The sequence below is a fragment of the Trematomus bernacchii genome, unplaced genomic scaffold (genome assembly GCF_902827165.1).
Source record: "Trematomus bernacchii unplaced genomic scaffold, fTreBer1.1, whole genome shotgun sequence".
In the NCBI taxonomy this organism is placed as follows: domain Eukaryota; kingdom Metazoa; phylum Chordata; class Actinopteri; order Perciformes; family Nototheniidae; genus Trematomus; species Trematomus bernacchii.
Genome location: NW_022987771.1, coordinates 1,296,262 through 1,310,743, shown reverse-complemented (window position 1 = coordinate 1,310,743; position 14,482 = coordinate 1,296,262). Strand labels below are relative to the sequence as shown.

The 14,482-nt window shown below is 37.3% G+C and overlaps 2 protein-coding genes across 2 annotated transcripts; both read right to left on the bottom strand.

The window, feature by feature from the left end:
- Nucleotides 1-74: 74 nt before the first annotated feature.
- On the bottom strand, nucleotides 75-5,679 carry kmt5ab (lysine methyltransferase 5Ab). The gene is made up of 8 exons (XM_034148745.1): nucleotides 5,551-5,679; nucleotides 5,237-5,340; nucleotides 3,986-4,133; nucleotides 3,474-3,681; nucleotides 3,297-3,384; nucleotides 3,055-3,114; nucleotides 2,577-2,767; nucleotides 75-1,077 (listed from the first exon to the last, which is right to left on the bottom strand). Exons 1-8 carry the CDS (start codon nucleotides 5,558-5,560, stop codon nucleotides 867-869), a joined length of 1,020 nt encoding a protein of 339 aa, XP_034004636.1. The 5' UTR covers nucleotides 5,561-5,679; the 3' UTR covers nucleotides 75-866.
- A 681-nt stretch (nucleotides 5,680-6,360) lies between these two features.
- Nucleotides 6,361-8,431, bottom strand: cunh12orf65 (chromosome unknown C12orf65 homolog). The gene is made up of 2 exons (XM_034148762.1): nucleotides 7,970-8,431; nucleotides 6,361-6,761 (listed from the first exon to the last, which is right to left on the bottom strand). Exons 1-2 carry the CDS (start codon nucleotides 8,249-8,251, stop codon nucleotides 6,531-6,533), a joined length of 513 nt encoding a protein of 170 aa, XP_034004653.1. The 5' UTR covers nucleotides 8,252-8,431; the 3' UTR covers nucleotides 6,361-6,530.
- Nucleotides 8,432-14,482: the final 6,051 nt, after the last annotated feature.

Here is a 14,482-nt window from a genome sequence, read left to right as displayed (position 1 = left end):
ACTAAAAAGTCATATTCAAGAATCAAGACTTTCCTGAGATGTTACTTTGGATTAACAGCACAATGGAGAGCAAAGATGAACAAAACTTTTATTCAATCAAGTCTTCAAAACCCAGATACCATAAAAAGTTGTCATACTTTTTCTCTATAAAGCTGTGGGCATCTCATTGTAATGTAAAACAAAATAGATTGTTAATTTAGTAAAGTGTGCAGCACTGGCAAACAAAAGAAACATTGTTGAAATTCATCACGTGCACTCACAACATATCGACCAACTTCTTTATCCTCACTGACTGAATATTGGGCAGCCTGATAGCATATAGGTTACACAAACAGTCTATGGTGCATATACTACCTAACTACTGCCCCCACATTTCCACACAGACAAGTACCAGATACGGGTCAAAAGGCCCAAAATAAGTGGAAAAGGGTGTCTTTTAAAGAGCACAGTATTTCATGAATATGCCTTCTTTACCACCAACAGCACCACAGCAGGAATACAAACTCAACAGGGTTTTATTCCTTCATTCACAGCACAGGTAACAATTTACAAAAGTGAAACTGAATTGTCGGATATATTCATTTCTAAAAGAAAACCCCATTGATAGTGTAAAACACTACGTATCCAGGAGAAATACACTTCAAGCTTGCATCAGTTTGCTACAAATACATTACAAAAATAAAAGCATGATAAAACACTGACAAAAATCCACTTGTTGATTCATTAGCCCTCATTTAAAAAACAAAAACATTTTGTATATTTATAAAAACATTTGGACTGCTGCTGATCTAAAGCATCACATAAAGCCCAACAGGACCGCAGAGAGCACCAAGTCATCTGAAATATGAACACATGTGTTGAAGGGTTCAGTATTTGAGCCATGGGTGAGCCGACACTGAGGCTTTGCTCCGGTCCCCGTAGTCGTACAGCAGCTCCTCCTCTGCCTTGATCTCTCTGGACGCCACCAGGATCAGATGAGGTCTTTCATCGATGGCATGAAGCCTCGTCTGGCAGTTTCCATTCTTACTGTGGTTGATGAGTCTTCCCAGGCGGCCCGTTTCCTCTGTAGCGTCCACACTGTGGAGCGTCAACAAATACAGATCAAGAAGTTAAGAAATGTGCCTCTGTTGACCTTACTGCAATCTTAACACCTAGGAATCACATGTATTTACTAGGGGAAGGTCTCCTATTATACTGTTTTTCATTCATATATTATAGGTCTCAGATATAGCCCCTTGGGATTGCTGTGAGCAATGAAAGGTGCTTTATAAATCGAATTTATTATTATTATTATACGAAACATGTCTCTGAAGTGTTTGTCTGAAATACCAAACAGATCATTGCAGCATCCCATAATCCCCTCTGTTTCAAAAGTGCTGATTCTCTGTCTGTTACTTTAGATCAGGGGTGTCAAACTCAATTTCATCGCGGGCCACATTCGCATAAAGGTTGCACTCAAAGGGCCGGTTGTAACTATATAAATATATAATATATATATAAAATAATGTATTATATTACATTATTGCCTCTGAATTGGATTATTATCGGATAGGATAATAACTTAGTAATTAACTACGTCTGAAAGCAGAAGTCCAGGGCAAATAAGTCTCTTCAGTGCGCATGCCACAAAACGAGATGCATTGTGGGACATGTAGTTTATGGGCAACCTGCTTCTGTAAAGTGGCATGTAACCGTATAATAAACGTATTATATTCTTTGCAAGCTCTTGCGGGGCCACATAAAATGAAGTCGCGGGCCGGATTTGGCCCCCGGGCCATGAGTTTGAGTCCCCTGAGATGACAATAAGGAGCCACTCCCCACGCCCCTCTGAGAGATATTTGGTTAAAAAGAACACAATGGTGCTCTAGGAGGAGATTCAGGTGATAAGGAGGGGGGGGGGGGGGGGGGGGGGTTACCTTGGTTGGTGATTGGCTAATGGTTACACAAGCCAAAACATCGTTATGACATCATAAAGTGGCCAAAATCTGATCAGCTCATTTCCAGACAGGTTTTTATATAAATGGATCAGGACAAAAAGAGAGAGAATCTTTTTTCCTGAAACTTTCAGAGTCTCTTTACACAGAGGGGACACATGTTGATGTAGAAGAGACATGAAGAAGTGGATTTTGCATAATAGGTGACCTTTAACACCTAGGAATCATATTTATTAACTAGGGGACTGTTAAAATAACTAATATACGGAGACAACCAAACATCCGCCCCATTCGTATCCAAAGTCATTGGAGATAAACTCTTCTCAAATAATACGGTAGCCCACTTGTGTCCATAAAAAGCTAATGCCAAAGCATGTAAATGATAACAAGTTATAATAAAGTAATTTTTTCATAGACTCAATTTACTGAGTGTAGGCCTATAATTATTTTCTTTATTTTAAGATTATTATTGTGTGGTTAATCACCTTAAATGTGATAGCCAGCAAATACAGAGACACAGGGAACATGGGCATAATATAGTTATGCAATGCAATTTTAACTAGATAAAATAAAAAAGATAATAAATAAAATAAATGTAAAGCCACATGACAATTATATTTCAAAGTGATGATTTGGACTCACCAGTAGGTTTTGGTATGATACTGGAAGTAGTACATGTAACAGCCTTTTTGGGGATCCAGAGCGTACTTGGCCTCTCGTTCTTTAGCCGCGGCTATCCCCAACAGGTCTCCGTGGTACTCCACGATAAACTCGGCCTTTTTGAAGCCCGTGGCAGCAAATATCCCTCTTCCTTTTCCTTCTATGTGTTTGATCTGTCAACATTCACAAGCAACACTTTGTCAAACTCTTAATCACATTGCAGTGTAGGATTTGTCAAAACTAGCAACTAAAAAGTACTATTTACTGAGTGCTTAGAATACAAAGAATATGATTAGGAGAAAATTAAATATGTCACAAATATAACCGATGCATGGAAAATACTTCAATGCACAGGTACTACCACTACGTTACAGACATCAATAAATACAATGGGAGCAATGTAGGTCAAGGACGGTCTTCAAAATTACATATAAAAGACATTTAAACTATTGAACTGTACCTGCAATCCGTCTTCAATGTCATTCTTTATCAGGTGATCAAGGTGTTTGTGTTCTTCACTCTGTTGACAATTTGAGGAATGGAGTCAAAGTCAGACTTTCTGCTAGGGAAAGCGATAAAGTGATGCATAATTCAAATTGATATCTTTACTGTAGTAACAAAATGTAAATGTATTATCTTGGTGGAAAAGTATTTATTCTATTCACTAACAAATATACAACGTACAGCACTTTACAAACAGACCTTTATCTCGGATTTCGTTTTTCTGTTACTCCGTCTGATCGGATAATAGTCTGTGACCTTCCTGTTTTGAGGAGCTTGATTTTCAGACCTGAAAAGAGAGGAATTAAATACAAATTCGATTGTGCACGAATTTTTTCTTTTTTAATGATGCCTAAAATGTTGTCTTTCTGCACTCACTTTTTTGCTGGTTTGCGACCGGTTTTACTCCGAGGTTTGGCGGCTAGAACCTTGATCTCGGCTGCAGATCTGCCATTGGTGTGTGCCGTTGACTTTTTTTTCTCAAGTTGGTCAGTGGCTTGCTCTTTGATCCCGTGACTCTTACAACCCATTTCAGGCTTCTGTTCTTTGGACTCACAACTCTCCGATTTTATTTCATTAGGCACTTCTAAAATGAGGACGGAGAAGAATATAATTGACAGCGGTCCTCAACATTTGGCCTCAATCAAGAGAGTGAAGCTCCTTTAAAAACAAAATGGCTACGTTAAGTCATAAGACAGTGGGTCAGTGAACACTGCTGCCCTTCACATACACAGGAAGTATTTCTGTTGGACACGTGGAGCTGCTGACCATCCAAGGTAACACAGGAGTTAACATTAAGTTAAATGGGAGATTGCATGTATTAGAAAAGAACAAACAGCATTACATATTATTTGATTCAATCCTTTTCTTGAAGTTGATTTGTTGCTCACCTTTTTTTAACTTGGGCACGTCGGGGTGGCTGGCTCCACAGTCATTTCCCTCCTGGATCAGCATGCTCGAGCTGTCGCTCAGAGGGGATCTGGGTTTGCTTGGACTCCGTACGCTCAGGAAATTGGTTTGTACTTCACCTACGCTAGTCTGCACAAAGAAATGTTGTTTACCGTTATTTAAATTAAAAAAAGGACAGACCCTGTATCAGTCACAGGAGTAAACATGTGAGGTGATGTGAATGTTCAGCTAAATCTGACTAGATGCAAAAAAAGGACATTTTGTGAAGCTGTGTTTATAACTCTTCATATCTGAACCTAGCATGCACGTGAATTCAAGAGGGTTGTAACAGTATCAGATTTTCCCTGTACAAAAAAATTACCCGTTCTACACTCTTTATCATTATAGCTCATGTTTTGAGAAGCATGTTGATGTACAACTACATTATGTTAGTTTACATGTAAGCAGCACTAGCGTGTTAAATTAACTACATCAGCTGAGCTTCAAAATAATGTCATTATTATTAATAACAATTAAAGTATGTGCTGCGTCTCACACGTACAAGGTGTTTTGTTATACTGTAGATAAGCAAATGTACAGGATATGAGACGTTGAAGACTTCACCGCTCTGCCTGCCAACTCAATAGTAACAACTTTGTACGGTTAGTGTATGTGCTGCTTATTAAGCAAATGACAAACAGCTGTGGAGAATCGCAATATTACAGTGTAAAAAACTGTTACAAGTAAAAGTCCTGGATTTGAACATCTCATCCCTTAGTACATTATATTATTGGATCATGATTGATGCCTCTGTATGTACAACACTTTTAAGTTGCAGCTTGTAAAGACTGGGCTTGATTTAATTACTATACATATATACACCGAACAAAATTGGCAAAGTAACTACTAGAAACCAAATCTTTAACATACATGTAGTGGGAGGTAAAACAGTGCAATATTTGCCTCTGAGCATGTAGTGGAAAAGAAGAAGAAAGCAGCATAAAATGGAGAAACAGTTGTGGCTAGGCACCCTAAGCCAATAGCAATAGAGTACAACGGAACAGTTTCTTACTACATCTGAACCTATGATTGGGATATAAGGGGCGGTGAACAGTTTGGTGTGGATTTCGGCGGAAATGCTAAAGTCCAACAACGAAAGGTGAGGCAGGGCCCTCTGTGACCGTAGCTTGATGGGTTAGCACAAAAAGTGAGAAAAAGCCATTCTTATTTTGGTTGGTGAACACAACACATACCTTGTTTGTTGCCGGTTTGTTTTCCTTTGTCTTCCCCCGAGAAGGGACTTTATTTTCAACAGTGTTCTCGGTCTTTTTGTCGGTCCTCAGCACACCTTGCTTCCCTTTAAAAACATGGAAACGAATAAACGTAAACACAGCGGTCTATTTTATCCTACATTTCACGAAAGCCGACAATTAATAAACACCAGCTGCATGTATTTGAAAAGTTGCCCGTAATTTACGCTTGGTAGCATTGGCTACACATTAACTACTGAAGCTTGTGTGACATGCAACAATGAATGAAACAAAAAAAAACACATAAAAAAGTTTACCTTTTGCCATGTCCGTGTCAGGATAAAAGTTTTAAAAAATGAGGAGTCTATTTAATGTTGCCCTCGGTGTCCACGGGCTATTCACTGTGCTTAGCTCAATGCTTCTGCAATACAAATTCCATACAACTACTGTGAGCGAAGTAGAGCGTGAGCGCGTGGGGGATTTAAAAAAAACTGTACTGCCTCTCTCATTGGCCAATTGGTCCGGGGGGAGTAAACAAGTAATAAAGTAGTTCTCATTGGCTGCAGCTCTGCTCGTCACCCCGTCAACGTCTCAAGTGTATTTTTTAAAATAATGAACCTCCCCCTTAACCACTGTATTTTACTATTGTATACACTTGACTATTTGGACGTGTTCAAATTTTGAGTAAAAAACGTAGTAATTCTAACATGATAAATATAACACTGAATTATTTGTAAACCTAATGATTTGATATGATCAATATTACATAGAGGGTAGGTTCATTTCAAATGTAAACTTAAAAGAATAACGACTGTATGGTGAACTCATCAAATAATATTTATTATATTTTGGATTGTTAAGTGTATCTATCCCAATTATATATTTTGTTTATAATTATTTTTAATTAATATTCTTGTTCTTCTGCACCAATATGTTTGTTCATGCTTTTTCATTATTAAAATCAGAACAATGTAAACTTCACAAGATGTTACTTAAGCACAGAGAATGATTAGAGTATAAACAAAATACAAATATTAGTCCTTTGATCTTTTATGTTGTTTTATGTCCCAATTCATGTTTTTATTTTTATTTTCAAGCATTGACAGAAGTACAACACAGAGCCAACATGTTTTACTATATTTGGTTTCTTTATTCTTTTCCCCCCCATTTGCTTTACACCAAAAGGCCAACGTGATTTAGAGCAGCTAACAGTGACTTTCCAGGTTTTGTTATTCAGTCTTTGTAAGCATAGCAAAGAACCTTACAAGTATTGATTTTATATTCCACACAAACATTTTTAAACGGTGTCCTCTCCAGGTTTGGAGTCTGCAGCAAGCCCTTCTTTAAAGAGTCTTTTTCTCTCCAGGTTCTCATTTGCCTTCTTTCTCTTCTCTTTTTTCCTCAGCTCAGACTCTTTCTTCTTTACAACAACTTCACTGAGGTCTCCTTTAAAAACAACATCCAGCTTCAGTCGCATTATTTCCCGAGCACGCTTTCGATTTGTATCCACAGATCTGGTTTGATGGCACTGCAGGGGAAATGGTACAATAATTAAATTAACATTGTAATTAAAACACCAACTTAAGGCTGAATCAGTAGCTATTCTGGGGCTTTCATGCATCATGATTTTATTTTATTTTTCAGGAAAGGCACAACTAAAAAAGACTTCACTGTGAATTTCCACTTTTAAGCCAACATCAGAGTGTCCGCGGGGTCTTAAAAAGTATTAAAAGTTGATCAATCAATTTAGCGAAAATGAAGGCTATTAAAAAGTATTAAACGGCATTTTCCAAGGTATTACATTTTGTAGCTTGTTTTCAATAAGTATATGAATTGTCCAAAGAGGTTGTATTCTTAAGTTTGCCTGAATGTAATGATTGCGTAGGTGTGTAGTGTGATTCTGTGGAGTCTATTTATGGCATCCCGTTGGATTTGACGTCATCTGAACAGGACATTGCACGCTCACTGCTTGATAGCGCGTGAAGGCCAGTTTACGACGGTTGTTAAACAACATAGTTATGAGGAAATGCAAGTTTGCGTCCAAATGGTTGGAAGATAAGGAGGAAGGACAATCAATACTGTATATAGTAAATGTGAGGTAAAGTGTGTCGCCAATGTACTGGTTAAAACTCGAAGTGGCGATGAGGTCTAAAAATGTATGGAAAGGGTCTTAAAAAAGGTCTTAAAAAAGGTATTACATCTGACTTCAGGATTCCTGCATATAACCTGAACATGGACAGAAAGTCCTTATAATTTAACATTATCTTCAACTTCCATTACAATCAACATCTGTAGAAGAGCATACTATGACGAAAGAGCACCAGAAAATTGACTGCGTGGGCCTCTATGTTAGACTTAGAAAGATAAATAGATAGATACTTTATTGACCCCATAGGGAAATTATTTTGTTACAGCAGCATTGTTCAAACATTAACACATTTAAAAGGTGGAATAAAGTATAAACATAATAAAATAAAAACAATAAACAGCAAATAGCTTATAAACAGTAGAAAATACATATAAACACAAATAATACACAATGTAAAATATTCTGGATAAACTAAAATGTTTGGCATAGCAGAACCATAGGATCAAAAACATTAATGACTATTACAATAGATGTATTAGTCAACTGAGATTCTCATCGTTTAGATAACTCTTATTTGGGTAAACAATTTCCTTTTTGGAATAGTGATAAATACTAGTGATGACAGGATTAATAAAAACAAGATTTACCTTCACAACAGTGCCAGTGGGGATGTGTTTGAGCACCACACAGTTGCTGGTTTTGTTTGTAGCCTGTCCTCCGGGTCCAGATCCTCTCACAAACTGCTCTTCAAACTCATCTTCATTCAGGACAGGTAGGTCTATCAGGTCCTTTTTACCTGCTGCCAAAACACATGGCAGTCCGGCAGGGTTTGGCCTGAGAAGTAGAGAGACACTGGGAGAAACTCTCCCTGTTATGATCCGACTGGACACGTTGTGCACACAGCTGATGAAGGGGAGAAGCCGCAACATTTCTTTAAATAAACAAACACAGTAACAAACAGCATTACACTACGTTGTGTGTCACCAAACAGGATACACGTATATCAATGTTTAACGGTAGGCTACAGCATTTTCCTATTTGTTTCACGGTCACGGTGAGACTCTGCTCATGTTTATGTTTAGTCCTCTCTTCTTCTACGTTTCCGCCTGTCGCCCAGTAGTCGATTTCTTCTTCGTGGCTAGAATAGCAGGTTTGTCTTTACCTGCTGCCGCCATCTTGTGTCGATTGGCTGGAAAAACCCACAGCAGGTAGGAAACTGCAAACATGTTTTTTAAATACGTTAGTTGGCTTTTTGAGTTTGAGTTTCCTTAAATAATCTTTTATTTTTATTTTTTAAATGCATTATTGTTTGTGAATGTTGGTCAAGGTTGGAAATTACCAAGAACATTTAGCAGGGCCATGTTTACAATGGCGATACACAGTTACACTTGTATCACAACAACTCTTCAATTGTACAGACATCTAACAGACACAGCTACATAGGTGAATACATTAACTAAGTACATTTCATTTCAATCTTTATTTCGAACAGATTTAAAAAATAACAAAATAACAAATGTGAAAAACAGAATACCGTATTGTTAAAATACAGTATTTATCCACATTCATGATAATATTTATATATTCAACAAAAAAAAGTCTTCATATTAATAATAATAATCAATCATATGTGTCCGAAAGGGAGCAGGAGGAAGCAAATGCTTATTCATTCCCACCCCTTACTTGATCAATGATGTCCTTTAAATCATTATGCAAGTTATTCCTACTTACATGTATACATACATATACAATTTCTCATCTTCAATCACCTCTCTCCTTCTCATAGTTTTCCCAAAAAGTGTTTCTGTACATCCTTTTAAACTGAATTATGCTTGTGCTTTGTTTTAACTCCTGCTCCAAACCATTCCATAAAATCACCCCACAGATTGTTATACTCATACTTCTCAGAGTTGTTCTGACCTTGAGTTGTTTAAAATGTAGATTTCCTCTCAAATGATACCCACCCTCTCTGTCTATGAACAGTGTTTTTAATTTCCTAGGAAGTAGATTATGTCTTGCTCTGTACATGATTTGTGCCGTTTTAAATTTAACCAGATCAGTGAACTTCAATATGTGTGACTTCAAAAATAATACATTAGTGTGTTCAAGATATCCAACATTATTGATAACTCTTATAGCCCTTTTTTGTAATGTGCATAACGGCTGTAGGTTGGTTTTGTACGTGTTTCCCCAAATCTCCACACAGTAAATCAGATATGGCAATATGAGTGTGTTATATATAGAGTATACAATGAGTTGTAGTCCAGAATGTGTCTGGCTTTTCCCAATATTGCGATAGTCTTAGCCAGTGATATGATATTTACTAAAGTACTGTACTCAAGTATAATTTTGAGGTACTTGTACAGTACTTTACTTCAGTATTTCTATTGTATGCTACTTTATACTTCTACTCCACCACATTTAAAAGGGAAATAATGTTATTTGATTCCTCTACATTTATTTAACAGCGTTAGCTACTTTGAACAAAAATGCATCTCTAAAGATTAAACTAGTGGTCTTACTCTTTAGGTCACAGAAGAGTCAAATTATTATCAGAACTTTGTTTGTCTACAACAGTAACATGCTACTTGATGCCACAATATTATCTAGAAGGTCACATATATTATAAATGTAATTATATACACACATAAAGGCAATTCTTCTGCACAATAATCGCTTTTACTTTTTATATTTTAATTACTTTGTGATGATAATACTTTTTTACTTAAGTAAGATTTTGAATGCAGGACTTTTGAGTATTTTGAGAATAATGTATTGGTATTTTTAATCAAGTAAAGCATCTGAATACTTCTTCAAGCACTGCAGGTAGGCCAACTAAACTTGTCATAAATAAACAAGTAACTTTTAGGTAAGAAAATGTAATGTAACTTAATTGGGAGCACAGTCTAACGATTTAAATTGCTTTTTTTTCTTTTGTCCCAAGATATATCCAAATCTCTTTTTTGGACCATGAACATTTAAATGTATGAATGGCACAGCTTAAATGAATAACATTTGTGTATTTAACTAGGACGTACCCAGTTAAAATCGATCGATTAGACTTAATGAAACTTCTTAAACCTTATTGATGAAGCCCCCTTGTTCACCATTTTAATAATTAACAAGCGATCAGATGTGACAAAAAAAACGAATCCCCTCCCAGTACTTTACTGTGTATGACCTGGATATTCACATTAATTAAGCTATATATTCACATGTAAAGATAAGTAGATGTAAACAGAGGAGACAATGATGATCATTCACACTTATTACAAAATATTTGTTTTACATCTCATTGCATTGCTTTACATTTGCAAAAATATAGTTGTAAAATGTTATAACCTACAGTAAAAGCCTACATTTTAGTCCATTATTGCTAGTAGTGCGAAAACACTTGTGGAAGGTGAACATACTGTTGTAGTTTCTAAAGGTTTCCTTCAAAGTTCTAATTAATGTTAAACATTAAGTCCGTCTAATATTTAGGCTATATACATTTACTGCAAGAATGGTCTCATATGAACAAATGGACCGTGCTGTAACACTTCCTGCTCACTCCCTTGACAATGACTATTATAAGTAAATCAGGAAACTATGTAGGTCACCAGGAAAAGACAATCTCTCTGATGACCTGTGACGACATCTCTCTCATATTGGGGGATGGGGGAGGTGCATTTCTAATTACTTACTTTGTCTTTAGTGGTCACATTAAAACTGACCTTCATTTTGGTACAACATAACCATTATATGTCATTTGTATGGTGATCTTGCAAAGGACGTAAAAATGTTCAACCTGTTGAACTTGAGTATTTTCACATTATGCTACTTTATACGTTTTTTTTAGATATTTAGTTAGCTACTTTGCAGATTTAGGTAATTAATACAAAATATTAGAGTATTTTTTTAATGCTAATACTTTTTACTTAAAGGTGGGGTAGGTAATTTTGGAGAAACCAGCTCGAGTGAGCTAGAATTTGAAAATACACAACCGGAAAAAATCTGCCACTTCCTTACAGAGCCCCTCCTCCAACACACACGAACGCGCACATGACCAATGAGGGCACGAGATAAGTTTGTGCACAGATGGAAGGCTGACAGGCAGGTAGGCCATCCAGTTATTTTAGCCGGGCCGGCTAAAATGATTGGTCGTGCTTTTTACATTATTACGGCTTCCACAGATGACATTTTTTTATGGATTTTTTGTCAAAGCACTTAAGATATTCATTGCTATCGGGATGTTAAGAGCATTCCATGGAATATAACAAAAAGTGTATCTCGAGCCGGATTCTCAAACTTACCTACCCCACCATAAAAAGGCATGGCATTGTACAATACAAATAAATAAATAAATAAATGTTTGTATTGCAGCAGCATAAAAAGACATGGCATTATAAAAAAAAAAAAAGGAAAGATAAGAAATAAACAAGAAAGTACAAATGTTGCATTTACAAATTAACAAAAACAAGAGAGATGAAACTGAATAATATTAATATTAAATTACAGAGGTGGTTCGTCTTCCTGAGGAGACGGGCCACGTCGGCTGCCCCCTAGAACCTGGCCAAGAGTGCGCAGGAAGGCTAGGTTAAATGCCTGAGTTTGAGCGTTCTCCTCCCTTCTCAAGGCCATTTCCTCTTCCCTCGCCCGGGCAGCAGCCTCTATGGTCAGCTGCCAGTGCCGATCCACCTGGGCCATGTTCCGTTCATGGTGCCGTTCCTGCTGTGCTTGGTGCTCGTCTCACCTACCCCACCTTTAAGTACAACTTTAAATGCAGTACGTTTACTTGTAACTGAGTATTTTTACATTTTAGTATTACTTTTACTTGAGTAAATAATGTGAGCACTTCTTCCATCTCTAGATGTAGTAGTATTGGTGTAAATATTGTGAAGAGCTGTGCACAACACATAATTTACTGACAACAATTGTTATATAAAAGTATATATTAGTTTTAGTATATAGTATAAGTCTGAATATAAAGCGCTTCCGGTTCGAGTCCCGATCGACCAAAAAAAACACGGAGTGGACTGGTAGCTAGAGAGGTGCCAGTTCACCTCCTGGGCCCTGCCGAGGTGCCCTTGAGCAAGGCACCGAACCCCCAACTGCTCCCCGGCGCCGGCTAGACTGGCAGCCTCTTCGCTCTGGCCCTCTCCAGCATGTGTATTCTGTAATGTGTGTATAACTGTGAGTGTTGCATGTGCATAAAATACAAGCCAGAGTGAAACACTGAATTTCCCCCTAGGCCCTAGGGGGATTAATAAAGGTTCATCTTCTTCTTCTTCTTCTTCTTCTTCTTCTGCTTCTGCTTTTAAGCTCTGCCTACGGACATCTGTATAACCACCTGTAATAGCAGTTAACATTTAGTTTTACAGGCCTACCATATACTGAGTTGCCAGGAGGGGGTGTCCTAATATCGAAACTGTTTATCTGAGTGGCTGCAAGAGTCTCAGCTTTGTCAAGCCAGCAGAAGAAAGAACAACACCGGTAAACAAGTGACTAATCCTTCAAAATAAACACTAATGTCCAAATGTTGTTATTTCAATATGTCACTGTACACTTTCAATCTGGATAGCAAGCACAGCAATCTAAAGCTGGCCACACCTCCAGGGACGGATCTACTGGTGTGTGTGTGTGTGTGTGTGTGTGTGTGTGTGTGTGTGTGTGTGTGTGTGTGTGTGTGTGTGTGTGTGTGTGTGTGTGTGTGTGTGTGTGTGTGTGTGTGTGTGTGTGTGTGTGTGTGTGTGTGTGGTGTGTGTGTGTGTGTGTGTGTGTGTGTGTGTGTGTGTGTGTGTGTGTGTGTGTGTGTGTGTGTGTGTGTGTGTGTGTGTGTGTGTGAGATGAGGTTTTCTGCATGTTTTTTGTATGATTATTTTTAACTTTGATAAGACCATATTAGGACCGCATGTCGACTGTGCAACATTTGCGACTCAGTTAAACACATTATAATATTACCTAAGACAAAAGAAAGACCCCCACAGAATCAAAGTGTTTTTGGGATTCAAGCTTAACTTCATCTTTATCAACATATCATCATTTATTAGGTGTTAGGCGTAGTTAGTACCTCTAGCTGACAAATGAATGTAGTGGAGACAAACACTATATGTCTGTCTGACCTGAAAAGGAGTGGAAGATTAAAGAAGCTTAAAATTGTAATACTCCATTAAAGTATATTAAATGTACACTTCAGTCAGAGAGGGTAGAAGTACTCAGATCTTGTACTTGAGTAAAAGTAGAAGTACTCAGATTATGTACTTGAGTAAAAGTAGAAGTACTCAGATCATGTACTTGAGTAAAAGTAGAAGTACTCAGATCTTGAGTAAAAGTTGAAGTACTCAGATCTTGTACTTGAGTAAAAGTAGAAGTACTCAGATCTTGTACTTGAGTAAAAGTAGAAGTACTCAGATCATGTACTTGAGTAAAAGTAGAAGTACTCAGATCTTGAGTAAAAGTTGAAGTACTCAGATCTTGTACTTGAGTAAAAGTAGAAGTACTCAGATCTTGTACTTGAGTAAAAGTAGAAGTACTCAGATCATGTACTTGAGTAAAAGTAGAAGTACTCAGATCATGTACTTGAGTAAAAGTAGAAGTACTCAGATCTTGAGTTGAAGTACTCAGATCTTGTACTTGAGTAAAAGTAGAAATACTCAGATCTTGTACTTGAGTAAAAGTAGAAGTACTCAGATCTTGAGTTGAAGTACTCAGATCTTGTACTTGAGTAAAAGTAGAAATACTCAGATCTTGTACTTGAGTAAAAGTAGAAGTACTCAGATCTTGTACTTCAGTAAAAGTAGAAGTACTCAGATCATGAACTTCAGTAAAAGTAGAAGTACCAGAGTGTAGGAATACTCTGTCGTTATTTTTGTACTTTTTCACGTCTAAAAACATCTCCGACCTTACAAAGACAAGTGAGGCCATATTTTTATAATAATGCCCAGACTTTTCCCAAGATGTTTTTATTTAGAAAGTTTCCTTATTATTGTTATTTTTAAGAAAATGTCCTTGCATACTTTCCAGAACCGACTGAACTCTACCAAATGTTCCTCTCTTTCCCCAAATACTCTCTTCTTTCCAAAGAAGAAGGTGTGCATGAATCTGTTTCCAGGCGTCAGTGTTCCTCCTCCACACCGACCCTGATGTGCGTCTTATGCAAACATCTTCCCAATCAGCTG

Coding starts and splice junctions, on each gene's coding strand:
- cunh12orf65 (XM_034148762.1), bottom strand. CDS start 8,251: ATGTTGCGGCTTCTCCCCTTCATCAGCTGTGTGCACAACGTGTCCAGT. Junction 6,762..7,969: donor CCACTGGCACTGTTGTGAAG/GTAAATCTTGTT, acceptor TTTCCCCTGCAG/TGCCATCAAACCAGATCTGT.
- kmt5ab (XM_034148745.1), bottom strand. Junction 4,134..5,236: donor ACAAACCGGCAACAAACAAG/GTATGTGTTGTG, acceptor TTCTTTGTGCAG/ACTAGCGTAGGTGAAGTACA. Junction 3,115..3,296: donor AAACGAAATCCGAGATAAAG/GTCTGTTTGTAA, acceptor AATTGTCAACAG/AGTGAAGAACACAAACACCT.